This window comes from Bombus fervidus, chromosome 14 (assembly GCF_041682495.2).
Source record: "Bombus fervidus isolate BK054 chromosome 14, iyBomFerv1, whole genome shotgun sequence".
Lineage (NCBI taxonomy): Eukaryota > Metazoa > Arthropoda > Insecta > Hymenoptera > Apidae > Bombus > Bombus fervidus.
The window spans coordinates 7,605,863-7,633,756 of record NC_091530.1 but is presented as its reverse complement, the minus strand read 5'-3'; the positions used below and the strand labels follow the sequence as shown (position 1 = coordinate 7,633,756).

At 30.6% G+C, this 27,894-nt stretch overlaps 3 protein-coding genes across 11 annotated transcripts; 2 read left to right on the top strand and 1 right to left on the bottom strand.

Moving 5' to 3' along the window:
- Positions 1-3: 3 nt before the first annotated feature.
- On the bottom strand, positions 4-13,819 carry LOC139994125 (uncharacterized). Of its 7 annotated transcripts, XM_072016476.1 has the most exons (11): positions 13,008-13,819; positions 12,556-12,713; positions 6,676-6,785; positions 5,922-6,065; positions 5,632-5,844; positions 5,360-5,554; positions 5,097-5,268; positions 4,908-5,022; positions 4,614-4,745; positions 3,945-3,986; positions 3,288-3,869 (listed from the first exon to the last, which is right to left on the bottom strand). In XM_072016476.1, the coding sequence occupies exons 3-11, from the start codon at positions 6,771-6,773 to the stop codon at positions 3,820-3,822; spliced, it is 1,161 nt and encodes a 386-aa protein (XP_071872577.1). In that variant the 5' UTR covers positions 6,774-6,785; positions 12,556-12,713; positions 13,008-13,819; the 3' UTR covers positions 3,288-3,819. The 7 variants fall into 7 exon arrangements, with proteins under 7 accessions (XP_071872580.1, XP_071872583.1, XP_071872578.1 ...); XM_072016479.1 differs by lacking the exons at positions 3,288-3,869; positions 12,556-12,713; positions 13,008-13,819 and adding exons at positions 4-309; positions 6,985-7,135; XM_072016477.1 differs by lacking the exons at positions 12,556-12,713; positions 13,008-13,819 and adding an exon at positions 6,985-7,135 and having other exon boundaries at positions 1,970-3,360.
- On the top strand, positions 7,648-11,674 carry Polo (Serine/threonine-protein kinase polo). The gene is made up of 7 exons (XM_072016463.1): positions 7,648-7,947; positions 8,372-8,596; positions 8,705-8,922; positions 8,999-9,294; positions 9,389-9,685; positions 9,960-10,360; positions 10,453-11,674. The coding sequence occupies exons 1-7, from the start codon at positions 7,855-7,857 to the stop codon at positions 10,648-10,650; spliced, it is 1,728 nt and encodes a 575-aa protein (XP_071872564.1). The 5' UTR covers positions 7,648-7,854; the 3' UTR covers positions 10,651-11,674.
- On the top strand, positions 12,116-27,132 carry LOC139994099 (ATP-binding cassette sub-family C member 4). 3 transcript variants are annotated; one of them, XM_072016423.1, is made up of 13 exons: positions 12,116-12,392; positions 16,560-17,119; positions 19,995-20,105; positions 20,189-20,323; positions 20,771-20,975; positions 21,373-21,595; positions 21,842-22,498; positions 22,699-23,204; positions 23,275-23,556; positions 24,238-24,467; positions 24,539-25,850; positions 25,935-26,237; positions 26,351-27,132. In XM_072016423.1, the coding sequence occupies exons 2-13, from the start codon at positions 17,046-17,048 to the stop codon at positions 26,489-26,491; spliced, it is 4,179 nt and encodes a 1,392-aa protein (XP_071872524.1). In that variant the 5' UTR covers positions 12,116-12,392; positions 16,560-17,045; the 3' UTR covers positions 26,492-27,132. The 3 variants fall into 3 exon arrangements, with proteins under 3 accessions (XP_071872524.1, XP_071872525.1, XP_071872526.1); XM_072016424.1 differs by lacking the exons at positions 12,116-12,392; positions 16,560-17,119; positions 20,771-20,975 and having other exon boundaries at positions 19,989-20,105; XM_072016425.1 differs by lacking the exons at positions 12,116-12,392; positions 16,560-17,119; positions 19,995-20,105; positions 20,189-20,323 and having other exon boundaries at positions 20,849-20,989.
- The last annotated feature ends 762 nt before the right edge of the window (positions 27,133-27,894 follow it).

Here is a 27,894-nt window from a genome sequence, read left to right as displayed (position 1 = left end):
AAATTGTTTATGCCATCTGCATAAATTGTAAGTTTTTATTTGTAAAAAGATATGTATTCTTTTATCATGTGACGTATTATTACAATCAATTATTATAAACTTACAAATCTTAAAAGTTCAGTCTTTTGGTAACTTATGTGAAAAGTACGATATTTCGTCCGCGCCATCTTACAATACTCGCCAATGTAAAATATAAAAAAGCACTGGAGTCTTCTTGGAGCACAACGTTGATGCCAGTCATGTGGCAGATGTTGCTTGGCTCATTGAATTGGTAGTACGACCATCTGTGACAGCATAGTCGTTATCAACCTAAAGAAATTAATAATAAAAAATTAGAAAGTGGTAGATAACACAAAAGTATTGAAATCTTACAGATATACCTATCATTAACGCATTTATATTTAGTATTCGAATTGTTATTATTTCATTATCAATTTAAATCATAGAAACATGTGTTCTTAGACTCCTTTTTCGTAAATATTCGGTACATTCCTTCCCTGCTTTTTCATTTTCATTTTATGTTAACGTCACAATAAATCATACTTGGTTCTTGTGAAGTAACGTATTCTTTAAAAGAATTTTCAATTCGTACCTTTCAATTGTTACCTTATCGTCATTATCGTGATTAAAAAATATGCTGCAGGTATCGTACGTATAAAGCGGCTCGACGTTCATGAAATAAGAATTTTTGATGTACATGTGTATCATATTGATTATCTAAATTGTATCTTTTTCATTTTTTAAGGGCAGTATGAATAAAATTACCTTACGTATTTTGAAGTTCCACTTTACACTCGATAAATGCAGATCTAATTATTATTATTATCCTTGCTAACATTTGCTTTGTAATAAATTTGTAGACTGGTTTTTTTTTTTTATAAAAAACGGATAGATTTATTTTACTCACCTGAATTTGAGTTGAGGTTTACTCGAGCATTTGTCTTTTAATATATACGATCGTAATACATGTTAGCATAAATTTAATTCGATACTCTTGTTGCTTGCTTTTCCATTGATAGTTTTTGTTTGTTTGTTTTATTTCTATATACTATTTGCGTTTTTCTTTTTTTTTTTCGTTTAAACATTTTTCATTCTCTTTCTCTATATCATATATATATTATGTACAAGATGCAACTAAGTCTTTACGTGTGGTAACTTGGAAAACAATAGATTGAAGTGATGCTGACTATTTACATTGAAAAAGAATTGCAACAATATTTTGAATGAAAAAAATGAAGTGCACCACAAAAAAGATCAAACGCTATTTATTACAGGTCAATCGCTTAGAAAAATCAAACAAAGACATTCTAATTAATGAAAGATACTATATGATATACTCTAACAGAAAAAACAATACTTTCTAAGTTTCGTTTATGTGATACCTGATGCCATCGGACATTAATAACATTTATCATATCAGTCGTCATTTATTCATATAATATCGTATTGCTATTTGAATTGGTATTCTCCTTGCTGGTAACAGAGGGAAGGTACTCTCTCTTTCTTTCATTCTGTTCCCTAAGTATCTCAGGTTGTTGTTACGCCTGTGAAATAAACTCAGTTTTTGTCAATTTTTTTGTTATATGTCTAAAACTGTCCATTAATACTGTTATTATATATAGATATATATATATATACATATATATATTGATAATATACTTCATTTTGAATATAAAATATCCTTTGAATAAACTATATACAATAAAATAAAAAAGAATAATTCCATTCAGTTTTTTCATGTACAAAAAATTTGTTTTTCAACAGATTATTGATTTTAACAAAAGTTTCATACCTACGTTATGTTATAAGAATACACTGTATTCTTTTCAGTTGAACTACTATTTTTAACGTATATGTGGCTTTCTAAGGCAGTTGCTGGTTTCCCCCTTTTCATTGGTAAATGTTCTTTGTAATTCAGTCCATATAGCCTCTCATATTAAAGGTGAGGAAATAATAAACGTGAAAAATATTACTGATTATTTTTTATGGTTCTTTGTTTCAAAGTTTCTTTTCATTTTGGTTGTTATTACTCTAGTTCTTACAATATTAGATTGATTCACTATCACTATACCAGTGACATGCGACGATAACTTTTAACATAGTTTAGACAATTTCATTGCAATTTATAATAATAAACAGAATATAAAACCACATCACCTGCCCTATATAATTACTCTATATTTTAATATACACAATTGGCTGGGACAAATGTTTCGTACTCATATACATCGAACCTTGAATAGATACATTGTTTCTTCCATATAAATATCTGTTTTCTTTTTTTTAATTACTAATATGTCGTTTTGATTGTCTCTGCCGGTGTGACATTTCAATATACAATTACTACTTAAATAACTATTAAAATTATAATTAAATTTTCTAACATTTTTCATTTGATATTTCAAAAACAAAAAAATCTTTTTGTCACCTCGAAGCAGAGCATTTTACACATAATTCACACAAAAATTGAGCTCTATAAATTAAAAATATATGTAGATATATATGTGTATACGAAATGAAATGTCGCAACAGTAAGACTGATTCATTATATTATAAATTTGTTACCTGTAGAAATATTGTCAGAATGAAAAATTCGCATTATTAAACGCATAAAACAGGGGCGGTATATTTTGATACAAGATTCTTTTTCATCACTTCATAGTTAAATGTAAAACAAAATACACCATAATATACAATTGTTTTCTTTTTCTTTTTCCTTCGCGCAGAATGATAAGATATTCATTTGTCTACACCTAATATTCCTTTAATGTTATTGAGCTTTATGTGTTTCTGTGTTCACAATGATTAACCAATTAATGACTTTACAAATAAGGTAAATATCTTTGTCCTTAATAATTACAATTTTATATTTTAGAGTCGCACATTGAAGATAAAGAAAAAGGAAAATGAACTGTACATCAACTAAACTTAATCCTAAAGCAATGTTGTTAGCCAAGTATGACGAAAGTAGAATGCTATACTACTAAGTCAAGTATAAAACGCTCATGTTATTTATACTTCCTTTTTTTAAATTGTTATTAAACAATCGTTTGCGCTTAATGCGCAATTTAATGAACTTCCCATGCGCGCGATAAAGATAGAAAATCACATTTATGTAAATCCTTTTCTATCATTTTACTTTCTTTATTTCAATGTCTCTTCTCGACAAATTAGTAATTACAGAACACTTAGCGTTCATGACAACTGATATTTGTCCAACTTTTTCACGCGCTAGGAACGATTTCCTTGTTTCTTTAAATTTGGAAGAGAAATAATATCTAAATGTGTAAAATTAAATAGTTGCATGTGTAATTTAATAACGTCGCTGAGACTGGGCGTTTTGGTAACCAGCACTGCCACCTGTAAACAACCATAGCTCCTCCGTTCAATCATCTTTTTAAGTATAGAGTTTTGTGTTTTTTTAAAATCTGATTCTGTACTTAATTTTATAATATATACAACATTAATCGCCGTATAAAATTGAGGAATATACATATATTATTCGCCTACTTTCGTCGGGTGCATCTTTCACTTTTTTTTTTATCACTACTATTCATTATGTTAACTCTGTTTTAAATTGTACAAAAAACGAATCGTACAGTATCTGCACTTGTCACTTCGTTCGATAGTTATAATTCATTACCGAAATTATGATTTATCGTTATATTCGTATCTGTTTCTAAAAATGCATAAAAGACAATCCTGTCCTATAATCTTTTACTTCTTCAAATTAATATTAATCCGTTTTAAATTTATTTATATGAATTGAAAAATTCACAATGGAATTTCGTTTTCAGTGTCTTTCAAGTATTCAGTTCATTAGATTAACAAATATGATCGTTTTCTTAACGGTATGTTTAAACTTGGTCCTAAGTATTTTGTATTTTATTAAATATTGCCTTTCAGAAATTAAAAAGCTCGTCTGAATTGTAAATTGTACTTACCATAATCTTGTTTTCCGTATACACCATCTTGACTCGAGTAATCTGCAAGTATAATAAATATGAATTACAAATTGCTGATTAACGATATTGCTTTGAGTAATGTAGATGTGACTCAGACGAGAAAAATCTGTAACTCATTAGATTTAAAGGTTCAACTATTTACCTACATCAAAATGAATTTCGTAAATTATTAAGATCTTTTTGTTCAGGTACAGTATCATTCTGGAATGAAGAATAGCAGGAGGCAGTGTTGGAGTGCTGGTATCCAGATGAAAATATTCATAATATCCACATTTTTCTTCACCTTACCAATTTCTATTCTCACTTTCTTTTTAATAGGAGTAGTTATGAAACGCAACTCTTGATTCCAAATAACAAGTTTAAGGAAAAAAGTGAAACCAAGTCTATTCTTATGTAACAAAAAAAAGGAAAAAAGAAAAAAAGAAAATTAAAACAAAAAGTAAAATTTCAGTTTCTTTATAATTAAACGTTTCTCGTCTGAATCGATTGATATTTGAGCATAACAAGTGCTAATAATTAAAAACTATAAGGACAAGGCATTATCGATTACTGATTTTCCCTCCTTCGTTCGTTCTCTTTTTTTCAGATAAAACAGAGGAGAAGATAAATACGTGTTGTAAAATGTGGTGTCCAACGGAAAAAACTAACCATAAAGTTGCGTCGAGTAACCACCCCTGTTGCTCATAGAAGTGGCATTAGAAGTTCGGTCATCGTAAGGGTTAACAGTGGCATAACCTGCACCCCCAACCCCTGCTGCCACTGCCTCCTGCTGGTAATTGGCTGTGCACGCAGTATATTACATTAATTACACCATCACATTAACAGGAATATTGCCCTCTATCTCATTTGCGTAACAGACTTTTTAAGTTGTTCTGTTCTTCAACTTCAATGAAAATATTTAAGCTATAAAACAATTTATAACATACTATCATATATACTAACCTGATGGTGGTGCTTTGCCATAGCTATAAGGATCACCAGCACTGAAAGCTCCTGTAGCTGGTACAGTAGGGGCTCCTCCATACCTACTATCAGTAGCTGCTGAAGGTGGATATCCCTGAACAAAATTATATACATTATTTAGAAATTCCCCACTCCTCTTAATTTTGAATGTATAATGAGTTAGCTTACAGCTGTTTGACCATAATCTGGAGGTTGCTGATAACTCTCGTAACTTTGATATGAAGACTGAGGATAATTTTGTGATCCATAACCACCACCATATCCTACCGCCTGTTGCTGTTGTGGTTGCTGCTGTCCTCCACCATAAGCATTACTGGTACCTCCTCCATATCCACCTTGACTGTCCCAACAATATTTCGATAAAAAAAATAATAAAATCTTACACTTTTACTAGAACAACGTTTTCTGTGCTAATTAAAAATAATAATTACCTCGGTGGTTGAGTTGCATAACCATTCGCAGGTTGTGAAGATGGCTGATCAAATCTAGGCCTTTTTGAAGGTCCGCTTGAGCCTGGTGGTCCACCTCCTCTTTTTGATGGACCACCGCCACCGCGCCCACTACCTCCTCTACTCCCACGATCTCCAAAACCTCTACCACCTGGACCACCTCTACCAGATCCTCCCCTGAAAATATATAAAAGTTGAATTACATGGTATTTTGCACATATAACTTTAAATTCAAAATAAATTAAATATTTTACCTAGATCCTCCTCTGCTGCCTCTATCCATTCCCCGTCCACGGAAATTGCTACTACCACCACGATTGTCACCTCTACCAAAATCACCTCTTCCTCTACCTCGGAAACCACTGCTTCCACCTCCCCTACTGCCACCACGTGGTGGGCCTCCCATTCCTGGTGGTGGTGGTCCACCACCTCCTGGACCACTAGACATTCCTGGTTCTGGTGGACCTCTGATATAAGAATATAAATCCATTTAAAAAAAATACAATAAGGTAATTAAATGAAAAAGAACTTCATATATACATACCCAGGAGGAAAATGTCCACCACGGCCGCCTCTTCCAGGAGGACCACCTCTGCCTCTCATTCCAGGTGGTCCACCTCTCATTCCACCTCCAGGTCCACTAGCTCGACCACCTCTCATCATACCACCTCCTCTAGGAGGACCACCCCTATTGAACATCAAAAACGTCATAGAATGTTACAATTTATGGCATTACTTACATATATTTGATAAAAAGTAAATTAAAGAATATAAATGCATCATGTTATATGTCTTTGATAAAAGTAAGAGTATAAGTCAGAATCATTAGTTTTGTAGAATAACACCTCCAATATTTAAGATCAATGCAAGATCAAATGTTAAATTTTGCATATACTATTAGAACTTTAGGTAAAAAAGTAAGAAAAAATAGAAATTGACTTGCATTATTAGAACCACAAGCAAAAGACAGCAATGTAGAGTATCTGTTTTGTTTAACATTTGACTTATACCCTTTTGATTGCCCATCAGAGATATAATATATCCATACAAGTTTCCTATAATATGTTTTTAAATAGTTTCATGTATTACAATATTTGAGCCTTATACAAGCCACACTGATTAATTCTATAAATTACGAAATATAAAGAGGATATAATACTGAAACATTATTTTGTAATATTAACCTTGAAATTGAGAAATTTGGGGGAAAAATTTAGAAATTAGATAGTGAGAGGTTCATTCGCAGGTTATATACATTTCATATAGGTAAAGTTGATAGCAAATATATACACACGTACCTTCCCCTGTCTCCAAAACCGCCGCGTCCTCTCATAGGGCCGCCTGGTCCACCACGTCCACCACGAAATCCACCTCTACTGGCTGGTGCACCTTCCATTTATTGCTATATCTAAAATTGATTTCAGTAAAATTTCTCCATAAGCGATAGTCTTCATTGATTACACTATAGACGCTACTCAATATTTTCAATATGAGTCACGAGGTTTCTCTCAATCATAACGATTTCTCTAATATATCGGAAGTGGTAAATAAATTGTAAAGAAATTCAAATAAAATGCACCTTATATTTCTATTAAAAATGTACTTACATCTCACTTATCGTTAAACAATCCGTTCATAGATGCTAAACGCGCCAATCCTAGACAAGCCAATAACGAAAATGGATGCCGGTTGCCGGAAAAAGAAGCATCGACCATCCCACTTAAATACTATTGTACTGACAGTACCGGATATCCTTTTCATTACGATGCGTTCTTATGTAGAATTTTATGTTAAGAATTTCACTGAAGAAAATATTTAATTTAACTAGAATTTAATTCAATTTGACATAAATGTAAATTTTTATTCTTATAATTTTTATTTAAAATTTTTGTCATTATCTTACTCTTTTCTTGAATAGTAAATGTAAAATTTCAAGATTATTATATGTAATTATTGAACATTTTAAATGCCATATTCTATTTATGTTGTTTTATATTCAATAACTTATTTTTTAAAAAATATAAGCTTTTTAAAATTAATAACAAATCTATTATTTAATTTTTATATTAATTAATTCATTATTTGTAATAATTAATCCATATTTAAAATATATTTAATTATTTGAAAGAAATTATTAAAGTTAAGTAGAATATTAGATATTTTTATTAAAGAAAAATGAACAGCAATCAGTTTTATGGAAACGTATTTTAACGTTACTGTAGGTATAGTAACAAGTACCCATGTACAGTTGGTTATGCGCTCAGGGAAACGCGGGATTGGTTAAAGTATTGAGATTTAAATATTGAAATCCGTTGCTTGTCTTCCGCATGACAAAAACAGGAAAATTTGTATTTGAGAAGGAAGTTAGCGCCTAATATATTTTTTTAGTGGAACGTACAACTAACGTGAGCAATATTAATCAAAACACGACGTTTCTTGTAATATACTGCACGATCCAGCGAAAAAGATAGTACAAAATGTCAAAAGATGAGAAAGAATGCGTTATTCCTGACGTGATATACGACGTAAACTCGGGAAAAAGTTATATCAAGGGACGATTTTTTGGGAAAGTTAGTAATATCTTCTTATATTAAATCTTTCTTCTATATCTTTTTGTCTTGGAAATTTCATAATAATTAAACATTTTTGACTTCGAGATTTTTTTAATCAGACAATTTTTCGTTCAGTATGTGCTAACTGTTAGTATGTGTTACTTCCACAAATTTTGTGAAATTCTTGGTAAAATATGTAGTATAATTAACCAACAATTTTATTATTTTTATTTTATTATATGTTAACATTAATTTTATTAACTGTATAGAACAAATTTTTGGATGATTTTGGTTTAAATTCACTGTATTATATATTATTCAATATATAATTATGTAACATAATAAGTTACTGTATCATACTTTTTTGTATATCCTTTATACTTTATAGTTTTAGTCCTTTCATTCAGTATTTTTCTATATTTTATATAATTTTTTATTGTAGGGTGGTTTTGCAAAATGTTACGAAATCAGAGAATCAAAGTCACATCGTGTATTTGCTGGGAAAATTGTGCCAAAATCACAAATCACAAAGAGCAATCATAGAGAGAAAATGACGCAAGAGATTTCCATTCATCAAACTTTGAACCATAAAAATATTGTTGGCTTTTATGGTTTTTTTGACGATCCACAGAATGTATATATAATTTTGGAGCTGTGCAGAAAAAGGGTAAATATTCTATATAAGATAAATATAAGGACAAAAATATAAATAATCTGTTTATTAGATATTTTTCAAAGATATATATATTAATGAAATGACAATTGTACTTTTCAGTCAATGATGGAACTACATAAACGTAGAAAAGCATTAACAGAATGTGAAACGAGATATTATATGAAGCAAATTTTAGATGGTGTACATTACTTGCACCAAAATAAAATAATTCACAGGGATCTAAAATTAGGTAACTTGTTTTTAAGCGATGATCTGCAGGTTAAGATCGGTGATTTTGGTTTGGCTACTAGACTAGAGCATGAAGGAGAACGTAAAAAGTAACTGTTTTGTTTATTTTAGTATATATCTTAACATTTAATGTAATATAAAAATTAACTTTGATTTCATTAATAGAACATTGTGTGGAACACCTAATTATATAGCACCAGAAATTTTAACTAAAGTTGGACATTCTTATGAAGTTGACATATGGAGCATTGGATGCATTATGTACACTTTACTTGTGGGAAAACCTCCATTTGAAACATCGAGTTTAAGGGAAACCTATGCTAGAATAAAACAAGTCCAATACAAAATTCCTAATTATATTGGTACAGTTGCGATGAGCATGATTTCTAATATGTTACAAGGAAATCCATCCAAACGCCCTTCCATAACAAAATTAATTAAAGATCCATTTTTTTCTTCTGGTAAGTAACATCAAGTTTTGTCAAAATTATAAATCATTGTCATTATATATATATGAAATATTTTTCACTGATAATCCATTCAATATTATTATAGGTTTTATGCCACATAGTTTACCACTGTCATGTTTAACAATGGCACCACGCTTAGACCTGCTGGAAATGCATAATCAACGTAAGCCATTATCTGAAATGAATACTAATGTAGGAGGAGAGGGACAAGACTTCGTATTCCGTGTACCTAACAGTCCGGCGCGTAAAACGAAGCCTGCGGATGCAATAAACGAAGTCCAAAAACTGAATCTTGATATTAAAAAGATGCTTCAGACATTGAGAGAGCAGTTGAGTGCTGTATTAAAGTCTAAACCATGTAGAGAGACAACTTCGTCAACAGGTACAATCATCCAGGGATTAAATATTATTATCACGTTTTGCATGGAAATTATCATTTATACTGACGGAAATTATTTCCTGATGCAGAATATTCAAGACCCTATCAGATATTTACGGAAATCTCAGGCACGAATCACATCTCCCTTTCATTTTCCTATACATTAAAATTAACATTTATTTAAATAATGAAAATATTGTATAAAATAATTGGACTAATAATTGATAAATATATTTTATGTAATTTGTTCTGTATACATACATGTTTAACTTTATAGATGAAATGACTGACCCTGCTGCGCAACCTGTACTTTGGATAAGCAAATGGGTTGATTACTCGGATAAATATGGATTTGGATACCAACTTTCTGATGATGGTGTGGGTGTAATGTTCAACGATGGGACTCGTTTAATAATGCTGGCTAATTGTTTCAATATCCACTATATAAATCGCGAAGGAGATGAATTGTATTACACAGTCAGAGAATATCCCTCTGAATTAGATAAGAAAATGAGGCTAATGAACTTCTTTTTAAAGTACATGAAAGAACATTTGATGAAAGCTGGAAGCTCTGTTGCTGTGAAACCATGCGATGCGATGTCTAGGATACCTTATATGCATCAGTGGTTTAGGACACAGAGTGCTGTAGTTATGCAATTGACTAATGGAACAGTACAGGTAAGTAATTAAACATTCTGTCATATATCTGTTTAAGTTTCAAATTTTCGAATGTAATACAAAAAATTTAATTTATAACATTTCACTTTCAGATAAATTTCCTAGACCATACAAAAATTATTATGTGTCCACTAATGGCAGCTGTTACGTATATAGACACAGAGAAAAATTTCAAAACTTATCGATTCCAAACTATACAAGAAAACGGATGTTGTAAAGGTTTGGCTAAAAATTTAGCGTACGCCTACGAAAAGCTTCTATTAATGTTATCGAATCCTCAAACTCGATAATCATAGCTTGAAGCCAATTGATTTAGGGAATGAACAATTCTGATACTCAGTATATTTTAGAAGTATTATGCCCTTCTTTTTTAGTAAAGATAATGTCTTCATATTTAGCGAATAACAAATACGACTAATTAGTTATTTTATTTTTATTTTATTTTATAGAAATATATTGAAATTTTGCTAGGTGTTTATATTATAACATCCAAACAAAACATATACAGATCATGCAAACAACTTATCTATTAGGGGATTTTTTCTTATAGCTAAAATAAGCCTTCGTAATTTTTATATTAATGTGGACAATTAAATTATGGTTATAGTCTTTTTTGTAATAATTCGTATTTTGACAATTTTATGAATGAACAAACATTTAAATTTAAGTATTTTGCCTCGATATTCGTTACTCCATATACGTATCAAGAATAATAAAGTGTGAACATTAGCTGGTCAATACTGCTTTGATGGAGTAGTGCAATTTAACTTTTGTCTATTTTTATAATGTGGAAGGAAAAATGAATGGTCTAATCTTCAGTGATATTCCAAGTCGTACATATTCCAACAACAAATTTTTTTCACCCCATTTTCATCAGACCAAAGTTACGTCTACTGATGTGTGTATAGAGTATGCCTGCGTATCTTGCACACCATTGAAAACATACTGAAATTTCTGATTCTCTTGGTTTTGCAAGAGCAACGTACGAATTATTTTTTAATTGTAAAATTCGGGTGCGGCACTTAAGGAATTGTAAAATGAAATGTGAAATAGAATGTCAGAACGAATTACAATATTTATATAAGACTTAAATTCATATCCTAAATATTACTTTAACGAAATATATGGAAATAAGAAAGGAACGAATATATACAAATGTACATACATACATACAAACATCTCATGGCACTATACCCAATACACATCATATAAGCATTTATTGTATTAAATAATAAATTATATCGATAGTATTATTTTTGTAAGTAGCTTATGACATCGTATTGAAAATAAAAATAAAGTGTTTCCATTCTTAAACTTGTTGAATTTCAAATTTCGCAGCCATCAATTAAAATTAAAACAGATCTGAATTAGGTTAGGCTAGATATTATCCTTGCACATGTAAGTACATATGTACATACACATATCTTTTATAATTTTTATTGCAACTGTATAGATTTATTTCTATTACAAATTTTCAATTAAAAATTGTAATGAAAATAAGAACTGAAATCTTTCAGGTTTCATAATATATATATCAATATTTAAATAAAAAATATAAAAAAGTAAATTTCTGGATAAAATCAAAATAAGGTTGAAATACTTAAAATCTACAATCTATTTTAAAAGAAAATATTATGCAATAGAAAGTTAGTTAAAAAAGTTTAGTTAAAAAATTTCCAATCCACATAGAAGTATAATTACGTCATACATTCTAATCAAAGTACAAAAATAATGGAAAATAACAAAGAGAATGGTACATGCTATTATCAAGGAAATGTACACAAGCCTATTATATTGACAAATGACAGCTAAATGCATTGGTGTGTTGCATATACGTCACAGAACGAAGAGGTAAAGGCAAGCAAAGGAAAGTCAAGCAAGAATTGTATTCAGTAGTGGCGCAGGCTTTGCGCTAACCACGCGTATGTTGTTTTGGTTCGTTCAAGTTCGTAACCCGATCCAAGAATTCAATTTGTAGAATGTGACACACATCGGTAACGTTTTCTCGTTGGACAGAAGACAAACGGTACAGGTACAGAAATTGAGTAAAAGCACTTATTGGACGTATTTCGTGTACGTATATTTCATTCGACTATTTTCGATCGAAGTATCTCTTTGAATCATAACTATTGTATATACGAAATGCTGCCATGTTAACATCAAGGCCACTACGTACAAAGTAAAGGCATTCTTACCCCTTAAGCTGAAAATATCTTCGTTTAACAGAATTGACGTCTTTTGACAAAATAATCTTGGAATGAGTTTCACTCATTAAATATCGGTAACTAAAAGACAAGTTGGCGTGTGATGAAAACCACGTGTTTTCCGCGAAATTATTTAACGAGCATGCGTCCTAGAAATATAACGTTAATTTATATAACGTCATAAGTAGATTGTGGGATTTTAACAGTTTTATATTTTTATAAATAGAACTAAAGAAATGGAATTTAAACAGACATGTCCTTCATCTATTAAATATTATAATATATATTCTACTTGGGATATTTTATATATTGTTGTATATTATATGCATTCTGTGCAATTTTGCTCTTTTAGATTTCTTACACATGCGTAAGAACCCGCACTCTAGGCGATAGAATTATGTGACTTCTAAGAAACCGGAAAATTTGACTTGTCTTTTACAAACCTACAATGTTGACGAGTTGTTGATTGGTTATATATGTAGTAGTTCTTATACGTATTAAATCAAATTGAAAGGAATAGTGATATATCAGACTGAACATTACGCATCACGTGCCGTACACAATTGACCCTTTCTCAGCTTCTCTCTGTCTCGATAACAATTTTGCTTGCCATCATTTAATGCGTCCATTAGCCTGACTACGTTATACAACTAGAAGACATCCGCCGCTTACGATTAATAACAATAATAATACGAGAAATGATTACTTTTAGAGGGCAACAACGGCTGAAAAATTTATCATCTTTATAAAAACATTCGCTGAAATATATATTGAAAGTTATTTAGTATCGTAATTCTTTTTATGCATCTTCGTGGTGTTGTTTCGTGCTAACAACTTGACGAGTTGACTTTTCGTTGCATAACGCCTTTCAATTGTTCTCGATGAACCTTCGTGTTTCATTTCAACAATCATTAATTAATTTATATTTTTGTGAAATCATTGTCACTGTTTGTTAAAAACGTCTTTTTTTTAAGTTTGGAAATATGTTTGTGTGGAAATATACATGGAAACAATATTATGACATTAAGATTGTTACTTAGAAGTACCAAAAATAACAAATCATTTATTTGATATCCTGCGGTCATAATTTAACTATCATTTCATATTCAACTCATGGCTTCTCATTCTGCATAAATCAAATTGATAGCATAAATCAGCGAAAATCTTTAAGATGATGGGGTATAATGGTTCGTTTACCTTCGTCCTAAGTTGTTTTACGACACGTTGTGTACACATCCGCATATATAAAGTAGAATTGAGAATTACAGCCTTAACTTTGCCGACGGAGCGTCATCTGTCTTTTTCTCCTTGTTCTAAAAGCAACAATTACGAAACAAGATTTTCTATGTTTTAATTTGATATGAATAATAATTTCTACGGTTATTAAAAATTAGTATTACATATCGTAAACCATTATGAAATTGTAAAATCGTATTCTGCACTGATAACACGTAAAATCTCAGAAAGTTTATGGAACTGATAAGAATACAATAAATCTCTTGGTATAGTTATTGTGTTAAATTATTCCTGATTTATTGCATTTCTTGGAAGAAGATTTTTTCGTTTAAAAATAATGTACATATATGTACTATAGAAATATTACTTTTTCTCAATGATGTAATATGTATATAATATAATAGATATTTTCTTTTTTTATTTATTCAGGTGAAATGTTTTTTATTTTGGATAGATTATGTAAAATTATATAAGTAGGAATCCCTAAAGATTAAGCAGTAGACATATCAAATTTTCTGCTGAATAACCATGATGAGTACACTATTCGCGTGGTAACCTTGCGTATCGAGAACCAGAGAGACGAATTTAAGATACTTAATATGTACTTTATCTTGTAAATATGGATACACAAAATCAATAGAATCAGCATTTTAAAAATCATCTTTTTTGTATTTTCGTACATTTGTTATAAGTAGTGTGCGAATATTTATGTAAATTCATATTTTTACAAATATAATATAAAATGTGGAATCTAAATAGACAATTGTTTCATTGTTCTATCTATAATATATTAAGATATTATAACAACTAATTTTGCATATTTTTTAATATTATATATATTCTCTAATATAGTTAATTAAATAACAAACACTTATTTGAAAAAAGAATTTCTACAAATTTTTAAATAATTATAAGTATCTTTTATTTCCCTTACTTCGTGTTTTATGTTATTGAAACAATGTTAACAATATTAGCTCGTTATCTTCCCATGTACATATTCATACCTACATAGTGTATAACACATAGTTACATTAATTTCTATCTCTTCGATTGGCCAATATTATACTACTGAACAGCTACACTACGCTGGTGAAATTGAAAGCGCATCAGCAAGTTACAACACATTACCCAGCTCATTAGAATCTAGCACATCGCTTTAACACGATTAATGAATTTTAATTAGGTCGCAATACATTTATAAGATTCAATTCTACAGTATTTTATGAGTAGTGACAAGTCTAAGGTGATGTATTAATAATGTATTAAATACATTATATATTTACAAAATAATAATGCATTAGGTGCAGTAAATACATATGTATATTAATTTATTAAGTTATTATACTTATTTTATTAAGTTATACGAAGTGAGTTATTATTTTATTGAAATACAAATATTTATTAAAATACATATATTACAAAAGTACGTTACACAAATAAAAAATATAAAAAGAATTTTCATAATTTGATGAAGATAGTTTTTATATTATAGTGATATAAAATACTTTGATTTATCTTTAATACTTTATAATTAATATGTATAATATTAATATTTATAATACTTCAAAATTTCGGCAAATCGTAGTGTAATCTATAATTGAAATATGGGTTCAATAAAATTCTATAATGTGACTCAAATAAAAACAATGAATTGCAAGTGAAATACATTAGTGTATTTTTGATTATTAAATAATTGCTGCATATATGATACAATCAGAACGATATGTCATGTACATTTGTAACAGGAGAATATAAATGTATCGAATCACATGTTCTTCGAGTTATAAGTCGAATTTATTGATTTTTACATTCTAATTGCACTTATTTCATTACCCAAATGATTTTGTATCTTAGATAATAATTATTTTTATTAAACTAATTCTGGTAATAATATATTTGTAATGTGCACACTGTAATAATAGATGTATTTAATAAATACAATAAACAAAATATGAACGAAATATTTATGAGATTCCATTATATTTTTATTTATTTTTTAGATTTATTTCATTTCATTTGCTTAGTTTTACTCATTTGCAATTTATTATCTGATATTCATTCGTAATATAAGTGAATTGATATAAGTCAGCTCGCTGCTAGCTTCCATAAAATAGTATTCTCCACTTATTATTATAAAAAATTGATCATATTTCTTCAAGTAATAAAAACGTATCCTAATAGAGAACAAAATTATAGCTTTATCAATTATGAAATTAAAGAGGGGTACATTTAAAAGTTATAATACATGAACGTGAATTCAAGTTCTTAGTATTTTGACTTACAACATTATGATTTCCAATCGATCATATATAATAGTGATCTTTTAGTATAGATTTTAATAAATCCATTGGATAGTTCATACCTAGCTTATATATGATCTCCAGATACGTTCAAATAATCCGTGCATCGATTAATGTATTAATAATGCATATTAAGATACTTATGTGTGAAAACGATTAATTTGAAAAATATTCGAATTTTAATTTCGTAGAACTTAGCACATGCAAGATAAGAAGTTATCCAATTTCGTATTGTTGCTTTTGATTGAAAAACTTTTAAATAACACGTATATATTTATACAGTTATCGACAAATAACAAATGTAGATGTGTAGCACATCGTTTTAAAGTCAAAAACATCGTTACAATCTTCCAACTGTTGTTTGATTAGTGACGAAATAAGTATCGAGATAAAGATACGAAACGAACACAAGTAAGGAGTTCGGTTCAGATACATAATTTCTTTCTGTCTTAAATACAGGTGTTCGATCCAGACGTGTCTTATTCTTCTCCACGATACACGCGATTTCACGCGAAATCAAGAGAACTTCGATAAGAACTTCAGTAACTTGGATATCTACGTCGGATTTGACTAATGAGGATTTATCGATCAAGTATTTCCACAACATTATCGTAAATTTACTGATCACTATCTTTAAGATTCTTCGAGAGTTTTTATTGTATCTTACTGTATCTGTGTTGCGACAATTTTCAAATGATTGCCCAATTAGTCAGCAATTAACCTAGTCTCTAAGAACGTTTTTAAACAGATAAGAATGATACTTGAATGATAAGAACGTGTGATTCTGAGGAGATCTTTTCCATTTTTAACTGTGTGACTTTGATTTCGATGCGAGTGCCCGCGATTCGTTTTCTTCCTCGTAAAATCGGTTATCGGTTGAATAGTTATTAATTAGTGATCAAAGGATCGATTTGAAAGACGAGTTAATGCAGTGTATGAAGGAAGATGGACTCGAGCAATTCAAAATCGAAACCAAATCCGCGGGTGAAGGCCAGCTTGCTGTCGGTGTTACTTTGGTGGTAAGTTTCGTACGATTATAAGTTTGGGATGTTAATTGACAAAAATATATTATATATACATTGGCATATGAAAATATTCCATCACTTGTTGAAACATTCTATGAGCATGTTATCTGTAACAAGACCGACAATCATAACCGTATTGGTGAAATTTGAAATAAATCTGAAGATGTATATAGAAATTACAGTATATTTAGTATAAATTCATACATAATTTCACAGTGCTCGCAGAAGTATATTGACAATCAATTATTCGTTATATTAATGTCTCTATATTCAGTAAATATCATTTTTAACGCGTATCGTGTGCTTAAAATAATTGTACATGCTTATGTATATTATTTGTTTTTACTAATTGTATATTTGCAGCAATTAATCTTGTACTTTCAATTTTTTTCCGTATACATTTTCAGATTGGTATGTAATTTGCCGTTATATCATAATCATTAAGTCAATATAATCATGACAGTCATCCTCATTAAAGTGACGAAATTTCAAAATGTACAATGTATACATAAGAATTCCCTATGCTACGTATTCAAGAAATAGATGAGTCACTGTACATATGTACATATTAGTTATTTATTATTCAAAAATTAGATTGTTTCAAAAGTTCATTGTTCATTGGGATCAATGGATCTATTTTGAAATGGACCATACATAATTCAATAAAATAATTTAAAACAAAAAATATCGTGCATCTATTATTTTCTTATAAAACGAAAGAAACTTTTGGGCAACCTAATATATATTTTATACGTAGATTATTAATTGACAAAAATATAAGAAGATACATAGTGCCTAAAATCTCGATTAGGACCGTACGAAAAAACTTTGAATGCGGAATCAATGTATTTTTTACAGAATGTTGAAATAATACTTTATATATCTATTACATTTTTGCTTTTTCTCATTTTTTATTTTACTGCAATAATAATTAATATTTGCAATTTTTCTACTTGTAGATGAAGTCATAGGTGGTCATTTTTTTAATATGTAGAAGTTTAAAATATTACATAAAATGGTAAGTGAGCTTGGAGCCAAAAAGTTATCAGTTATACCATGTCAAATGATCAGTGATCGCCAATATGCTACCAATACCAATTCTTGATAGATTAAATTTACAAACTCGAAACCTCGCTTTATTTTGGCCTGAATTATACCCGTTCAAACAAGCAATATTTTTTTTGTTTGTTCCGCAATCCAAAAGTAGGTTAGAGCGATGAACTCTTAATATATTTCGAATACCTGATAAAAATGTACAACCGTTTCATATGCCGTTGGAAAATAATATTTTTGAAAAGAAAAGATTCTCCACCTCTTGTCTTCATTCCAATTTACTAAAAATAAATTGAATTTATTTTTAAATGAATTTATTTATTGAAAAATCTAATAGGAAAATTCAATTTAAACTTTTTATTCAATTGATTAAATATAAATTGTGTATGTAATATAGAATATTCAAATTGTGTTATCTGACAGACAAAGAAATCACAAGGCAACAGATTAGGCAGATAAAGAAATTACAAGGCAAGGAGTTAAACGATATGAACTTAAAATAGTAGAAGAAATAATTAACACTACATTACTTTTCAAATTTCAATTTAAATTAGAAATATCCTTATTGAGAAATATTCAAGTAGAGAAAACTTTTAATAATACGAGTATTTAAGTTCAATCGTTTGAATAGCTTTCGCAAGATGGCTCAAGCATATTTCAAGAAGAAAAATAAATACACAGTTGTCTGTCACTAATCGTGTTACGCATCGTGATTTTACGTTTGCGAAATTGTTTTTCCGTTTACTTCCATCGTCACGAGTTATGAAAACTCTTAGTTCTGTTATAGTCCTTGAATTTTTATGTCTCTTTAAAATACTTTTAATTTCTTAAGAAAATTGTAACTATAAAATTAAAACGAGAAGTCACGCACATTGTTAACTATTCTTTCATATTTTTCTCAAACTCTATGTCAATAAGTCTTTAACGATAAGAAAATATGATCGAGCCGAAAATGATTTTAAAATGTAGCAAAGTTAATTTCACATTCGAGATTTCAAACAACACTTCGACTATTCTTATTTGACGATGGATATTTATGCAAATTGCTATTTTTCATTTGTGTTGTGTTGTGTTGTGTTTCATTTACTAAATATTATAACGTGTATTATAATATATATATGTAAGATCGTAAATCTTGGGATAATTCAGGTGATCGATTCTGAAGTCTGAAAATCGAGTTTTATTGTGGAAGAAATTAGATAAAATACAAAAATAAACAACAATTGATATCCGTCTATAACAATAAATAACACTAAATTACATATACGCGAAATAACAAGTTCTATACAATATTTACCTGAAAATCGAGAATCGATTTTCAACGTCCTGAACTACCGATCTTTCTCCGTCAGTCTTTTAAAAATTTTAAATGGTTATTCTGTGCTCTTGTCTGTCTCTGATTTTGCTCTCTGTCCGTCCGTTTGGAAAAAGTGTCTCTCAAAAATGATTGTCCGTAAAACCCTAAGAGGGTCGCTCTGTCCGTGAAACAAAAAGTCGTGCTACCCGTAAAACAAAAGGAGTCCCTATCCCACGTGAACTCTAGGGAGTTTATTTATATATATATTAATAGTATAGTATAGTATTAAAAAATATATATTTTTTAAAATATATTTAATATAATTAATATTAATACGGTAATTAATGATATTTTGGAGCAGATTGGTTGTGCGAGGTGTTAGCTGTTATTGGGTGAACGTACACAAACTGTATTATCATCGTCGCATCTAACTATCAATTGCGTAGAGCACCCCGTTAAATATAATTGCTCGTTTCTACATACATGTGTATGTTACCCATTGTATTTAATGATACACAGGTGGACGATAGACTTGTTCAAGACAGGCTACAGAAAGGTTCTGCAAACGGAAGATTTATATAGTCCTTTGAAAACCGATCATTCAAGCTATCTTGGAGATCGATTAGAAAAGTTTGTACAATTCAATAAATAATTATTATTTGATTGAACGAAAAAATAATCAGTGCTTAAATTATGAAATGTATGATTTTCAGACGATGGAAAATCGAGTTAGAAAATTCGAGGAAGCACAAAAGAAAGGCCAGCTTGTTGAGAGCTATCTTCCGTACCTTTTTATGGGAGTACATCGTACTTGGTTTGATGCAGATATTAAACGAATTCATCCTTCGGTATATCTTTTGTTTTCTAATTTGTTGTACTTGGTATTTTCAATTAGGAGTATTGCTTGTACTTGATAATCTTCTTTTTTTGGATAGAAAATTATTTTCATGAAAAAGAAAGAATTGGAAATAATAATTAGTAATATTTCTATATATAGATAATACTGAGTGTAAAATATTCATGTAATTATAATTACACTATTTTCTTTTATTGTGACCACAGATTTTATCTCGCGTTGTAACTAACGTTTCTCTTATCGTTTCTTGCGATTACTTTCGTCAATGGAATTGTGGCGATATGTATCTAAAAACATTGATAAATGTCTAGCTTTATCTATTTAAAGAAAATTTTTAATTCTAATCAGATCCAATATCGATCTCTGATCATAATGCAACAAAATGTTGTACCTACTTCAATATCCTTACACGATTATGATATCTTGTATCCGTTTATAGATTAGGGACACCGATCCTTCTGGGTGGGCTTCTGCGTTACTTCAAAAAGAGCACGACCGAAACTTATGAAACTGCGTTACTATACGCGAGTGGAATTTGTATAGCAACAGCTATAAATGTAATCACGCTCAATCAAGTGATTTTCGGCGCGTTCCATGTTGGCGCGAGAATTAGGATCGCTACTTGTTCTGTAGTATACCGGAAGGTAATACAGGAAATGTAATCAGCAGTGAGGCTTTACTTTCAAAGACTACTTATTTCAGTTAAATAATAAAATTATATCGCGCGTGTATTTTTGAAGTGTTACAATGTCAAACTAGTGTTTCAGAAGAAGCGAGGAACTATTTGGAAGCTTACAAAAAATCATTTATATTAAACACATAATGTTAGAAGAATGAATACTCTAGGATCTAGAAAATGGTTAAATATTTTTCTAATCATCTCTTCTTATTTCTTCAAATCCATTTTTAACGCTGTTAATGTTCTTGTAGCATAGGATTGAATTATTTCGTATTGTGATACTTTTGAAATACATGTGCGATATGAAACCTTTACAAACCATTGCATGTATAGAACGACAATATCAATGTATTTCTTTTTAGGCGTTACGGCTTAGCAAAACAGCGCTTGGTGAAACGGCACCAGGGAAAGTGGTCAATTTGGTGGCCAATGATGTGAATAGATTTGATCTCGTTAGCATTTTCATACATCATATGTGGTCTGCACCACTCTCTACGTTAATTATAGCGTACTTTCTTTATATCGAAGCGGGATACGCTGGATTAATTGGTATCGCTGCGGTCTTCGTCGTTGTACCGATTCAATGTGAGTTTCTGACAATGATGATTTCATTGTCAAGCTGGAAAAGCTCGAGCTTTTGCACTTGTAAAATATTACATAATTTACTTACGATATTTTATAAAATATTCCATTCATGAAAGTAGTCTATTAATTAAAATATTCTACTCTATTAATTAATTAGCGCAAGGCCTTGAATTAGATACAAATAAAGCTATAAGCTTTAAAATTTATGAAATATTATATATTTTCAATGTGAAATTTATGTTTTAGCATATACTGGAAAGCTGTCCTCCAAGTTTCGACTACAGACTGCCATGAAAACTGACGAGAGAGTTCGTTTAATGGACGAAATTATATCAGGAGTTCAGGTCATTAAGATGTATGCATGGGAAAAACCATTCTGTGCTTTGATCGAAACTGCCCGTAAATTAGAATTGCAAGTGGTGTCTAAAAGTGCTTATATCCGAGGCATCTACATGACCTTCAACTTGTTCACTACAAGAATGGCCCTCTTTTGTACTTTAATTAGTATGCTCCTATTTGGCGATGAAATATCAGTCGATAAAGTATTCGTTTTTTCTTCCTATTTTAATATTCTGGCGCACACTATGTCTGGAATGTTCGTACGGGGTTTTGCTGAAATTGCCGAATGCATGGTGGCTGTGAGGAGATTACAACACTTTTTGATGTACGAGGAATTTCAAGATAGTGGCCATATTTTAAGCAACTTTACAACTAGCATTAATGGTAGCATCAATAGCATCTCAAAGCATGCTTCCAACAAAACCTCGAAGCCCGATATACCGTATATTGATGATGAAATAGACAGTTATGAGAATCTGGATGATTCTTCGGAAAAAAGAAGACACAATGGTCTAGTGGTTGTTGCTAGCGATTTGCTTAAGAATACGGCGAATATGATGGAGGGTAAACATTTGATATATTATATATAAACTGCGGATGTTTATGCAAATATAAGCTCTATACTTTGGATATTTTATACATTTTTGTGCATTATGTATATTTTGTGCGTGTTTGCACATTAAATTTGTCGTAAATGCTTCCGCAGTCTAGTGGTATGGAATACAAAAGTAAAGCATTTTTTTTAAATATCTGTTTTCTTATAGAAAAGAAACCTTTTTCAACAATGAATCAGGAAACATATGCAGTAAAGATGAGCCACTTAACGGCTAAATGGGAACCAAGTCAATCTGAAAACACTCTTGAAGATGTAAACCTTGAAATACAAAAAGGAAAGATATACGCCATAATAGGTATGGTTGGAGCCGGAAAGAGTTCTTTCCTGTCCGCTATTCTTGGAGAAATAGAAGTAACTGGAGGTCACGTGAAAGTGAATGGAAGTCTGAGCTATGCTGGGCAGGAAGCATGGGTCTTTGGATCCACTGTTAGACAGAATATTCTTTTTGGACAACCTTATGATCGTGAATTATATCAGAAGGTTGTGAAAGCTTGTTCTCTTCAAAGAGATTTCAAGCAATTCCCCCAAGGAGATCAAACAGTTGTCGGGGAAAGAGGTAGTTCTTTGTCAGGAGGACAGAAAGCTAGGATTAATTTAGCTAGATCTTTATATAGACAGGCGGATATCTATTTATTAGATGATCCACTGAGTGCTGTGAGTATTTTAAAAGAAATGATTACATTTTAAAATAATTTAAGTGCAAAAATTATTTTTTAAATTTTAGGTTGACACCCATGTCAGCAAACATTTATTTGAAGAATGTATACAAAGATATTTAGCTGGAAAAACGCGGATTTTGGCTACTCACCAGTTGCAGTATGTGAAAAATGTGGATGCTATTATACTTATAGAGCAAGGAAAAGTCACGGTATTTTCCCAATTTCAAGACTTACTAAATCAACGACCAGAGTATGCGGAATTACTAGCAGCGGAATCAGAATCTATCGAGGATAGCTCTTTAGAGAAGAGTAGTATGAAAAGACAATTTTCATCATCAAGTACTAGAGTAAGATTATTTTATTAGATGAAGGTGCCGAATAGTTACCTCCTCACCGATTTCGATGCCCTTAAAATATTTTGTTATGGTCACCATTAATTGAACAACTTTTTCCTATATGAAATATTGGATGGTCGGGTTCAGTTTTTGAGTTGAAGATAAAGCATGTTTGGTATCATTTATATACTTCCTTGCTATATTTTATACAAAATTGTGCACGAGATATTATAGTTATTGCCTGTGTATATGTGTGTATGTGTCCAAATTATAACTGTCCACCATTATCGGCATTGCCCACGTGGCTCGCTTACTTGGGCCGTCACCACTTAAGTAGCTTAATCCTACCTGTTCCTTTCAACCTATTCTTTGGAATTCAGTGACTGGAATTTCTATGAAGATATTTAAAAAAAATCCCGTTAATATTCATGAGGAGGTAACACGTCGACAGCTTCACGCAAAATATATGATACCAAACATATGTATAACTTTTATGTATAACTCGAAGACTAAAGTCGATATATATAACCACCCGTTATATGTATAGGAAAAAGTTGTTCAGAATGATGACCTTAACGATATATTTCAAGGGCATTGAAATCGGTGAGAAGCTAATTACCCAGTACCTTGACCTTTTATTTTTTACAGCTGTGTAATCTTTCGTGAAATATATTAATAAATTTATTGCAATAGAGCCGAACTCCAGAAGCAAGTAGTGGAGGAACAGACGACGAGGAAGAAGACCAATATTCTGAGAAATTTAACGATGGTTTAGAAGGAACCTCTCGTGGTGTGGTCAAAGGACCAATATTCATTAAGTACTTCCAAACTGGTGCCAATTTATGTCTAGCCTGTACGGTACTCCTATTGTTTATATGTACACAGTTTATGGCTAGTCTCAACGATTATTTTGTTCCTATTTTGTAAGTATCAAAAAACATTGGGGCGATTTCTATTTCTTTAAGATATCATTTTATAAAATAAATATTTTCAGAGTAAATGAAGAAGAAACGCGACATTATTATATTACACAAGCTAATTTAAACGCTACCAATAGTACCTCGATTGAAAACCTCGATATTTCCTCTATGTATAATAGCATGTACGTTTATACCGCTATTATCGTTGGATTATTTTGCATTGGTATTACTAGATCATTAACCTTCTATAAAGTGTGCATACTATGCAGTCAAAAGTTGCACGATATGGCATTTAGTGCCTTAATTAGGACAGGCATGAGGTTCTTTGATACGAATCCTAGTGGCCGAATTCTCAATAGATTTTCTAAAGACATGGGAGCCATTGATGAATTGTTACCAAAAGCTATACTCGATGCTGGTCAAATATGCATGATGATGTTTGGGTCTTTAGCAGTATCATGTATAATCAATCCTCTTTTCTTAATTCCCATAATATTTTTGGGTACTGTCTTTTATTGGATAAGGAAGGTATTTTTGAGGACTAGCAAGAACATTAAAAGAATGGAGGGTATGACTCGATCCCCTGTGTTTACTCATTTAAACGCTACTTTAAATGGATTGAGTACCATAAGAGCATACTGTGCACAGGATATATTAAGAAAAGAATTTGACAAACTGCAAGACGTCCATACTTCCACAGTTTACATGTATATAGTGGCGAGCACTGGCTTTGGATTCTCGTTGGACGTATTTTGCTTCGTCTTCACGTCTCTAGTTATTTTCAGTTTTCTCTTATTGCAACAATCATTTTCTGGCGGAGAGGTAGGCTTGGCCATCACGCAAGTAATGGCCATGACAGGGATGATTCAGTGGGGAATGAGACAGAACGCTGAAGTGGCAAACCAGATGATGTCTGTGGAACGTGTGTTAGAATATACGCAAATTATGCCTGAACCGAATTTACGTGACAGGGGGAAGTTTGCCAGGAAAATCGAGAAGCAACTTCCGCTACCTGCTAATGCGCCAAAGAATTGGCCAACAGATGGAATGATTAGGTTCAGAAGCGTTTATATGAAATACGTAGAGGATGATCCTCCAGTATTAAAAGGACTGAATATCGTCATTAACCCTGGAGAAAAGATAGGTATAGTGGGAAGAACAGGGGCTGGAAAGTCATCCTTAATATCAGCTCTGTTTAGACTAGCCAAAATTGAAGGTGTCATAGAAATCGATGGTATAGACACTGGGTCCATTTGTTTAGAAGATTTACGACGTAATATATCGATCATTCCCCAAGATCCAGTTCTATTCTCTGGTACCTTAAGGCGTAATTTGGATCCTTTCAACGAATTTACGGATAAAGCTCTTTGGGAAGTACTTGATGAGGTAAATTGTAATACTCAATCTGTCTTTCTTTTCTTCTTTTTTTATAGATAAGGGCTTTAACAATTTTTTTATCATATTATAAAGGTAGAACTGAAGGATGCTGTAATTACTGCTGGAACAGGCTTGGAAAGCCGTGTTTTGGATAGGGGCAGTAACTATAGTGTAGGTCAAAGACAGCTGGTTTGTTTGGCAAGAGCTATATTAAGAAATAATAGAATACTTATGCTTGATGAAGCTACAGCCAATGTGGATCCACAAACAGATGCCCTGATCCAGCATACAATACGAAAGAAATTTGCCAAATGCACTGTTCTTACCATTGCCCATAGGTTAAATACTATCATGGATAGCAATAAGGTTTTAGTCATGGATAAAGGACGCATGGCTGTAAGTAGAATTTATTATTTATCTAATTAGCTTTAATACATTAATATGTTAAATAATTAAGCTCTTCTGCATAAAAATTAATCAATTATAAAAAATAATATTTTAATTTGCAGGAATATGATCATCCTTATATACTATTACAAAACAATTACAGTCAATTCAAATCACTAGTTAAAGAAAGTGATCGTGCTATGTACGATCAATTAGTGAAAGTAGCAAAACAATCTTACATTGGCATATACGGAAAACGATAATTATTAAATAACAGCTTGATCATGAAAAAGGGTTTGCAGCAATATGAAAACAACTCCAATATATGAATCATGTTTATTTCAAGAGAAAGAAAAGTATAGCTGTTACATCAAAAGATGCAAAAGTTTATTACTAAAAGTATTATTTAGCTATGAATTTCAAACGGTGTTTTTATTGTGATTGATTTTGAATTGACATTAGAAGTTACTACTTAATGCTGGAAACTATTATTTGCATTGTAGCAGTTCTTTTAATTACCAAGCGATAGGCCTTGTGTAATACGCAAATCACGTTTCTAATTTTAATCCTACCAAGTATTACTACAACCGTATACAATTTAGTTATGTAATTAATATAATATAATATAAAATAGTCATGAGCGATATATAATATCCGAGGAAGCATATTTTTATATCTCTCTGTACTCAATTTATTACGATCGTTATTCCAAGAACTTTCTCATACAACGAAAACTTTCTTGCAGATTTTTATGCAAACTTATATTTCTACAAATACAACTAAAGAAACGAAATCTAAATAGAAATTTTGTTCACTTTCTAAATATTATACCAAAAAATTTCCTTTAGAAATTTTATGTATTTTTATACGTTAAAGTTTTTCATAAATGCATGAAAATCCGTAAAGTACTTACATAAATAGAACGCTGCTGCGCGGCGTATCAAACTTACAAATATCTATAAATATACTTCATTTTTGTACTTCATATTTTACATATTTATGTTATGATTTACATCATGAAAAAGTTTATAATATATGCCGTATGCAATAGGAAAAAAAAAAGGAAAAGAAAGCAAATGAATTTTCAATAATTTTGGACGTATGCATAGATACCAAAAGTAAACATGTAAGTTAGCAATAAGAATCAAGATTTCTTAAAATATTATTTTTATCATCGTAAGTGAAAATGCAACGTTTATAGTACTTTTCTACATAAAGTTAATACTATATATATATATATGTGTGTGGCAATATATATATAGCAATATACATATATATATATTATGATCTTATTATATACTATAAGTGCAAAATATACCATAACTAAATGTACTACAGTATATTGTTATGATAGAGATCGAGAATTGATTAATCTATTCTGTATAGTGCTCGATAAATCCGTCGATAAATTGATAAGATCGATCTAATGAAGAATATATTCGTGAGAATTATACAGCGATACAGTGTTCATTGTAATTTGCTATATATTTTCGAAAATTATATTGTTATATTTTTTATGTATACATAAATTATATCTAACTGTAAATAAAAGTCTTTACTTTTATACCTTAATGGAAATAATTCATAGTACTTACCAGTTCACGCATGTTAGATGGCAGTTCTATTCTTTTAAGACAATAGCACTTATCTTCGTACACCATAGAAC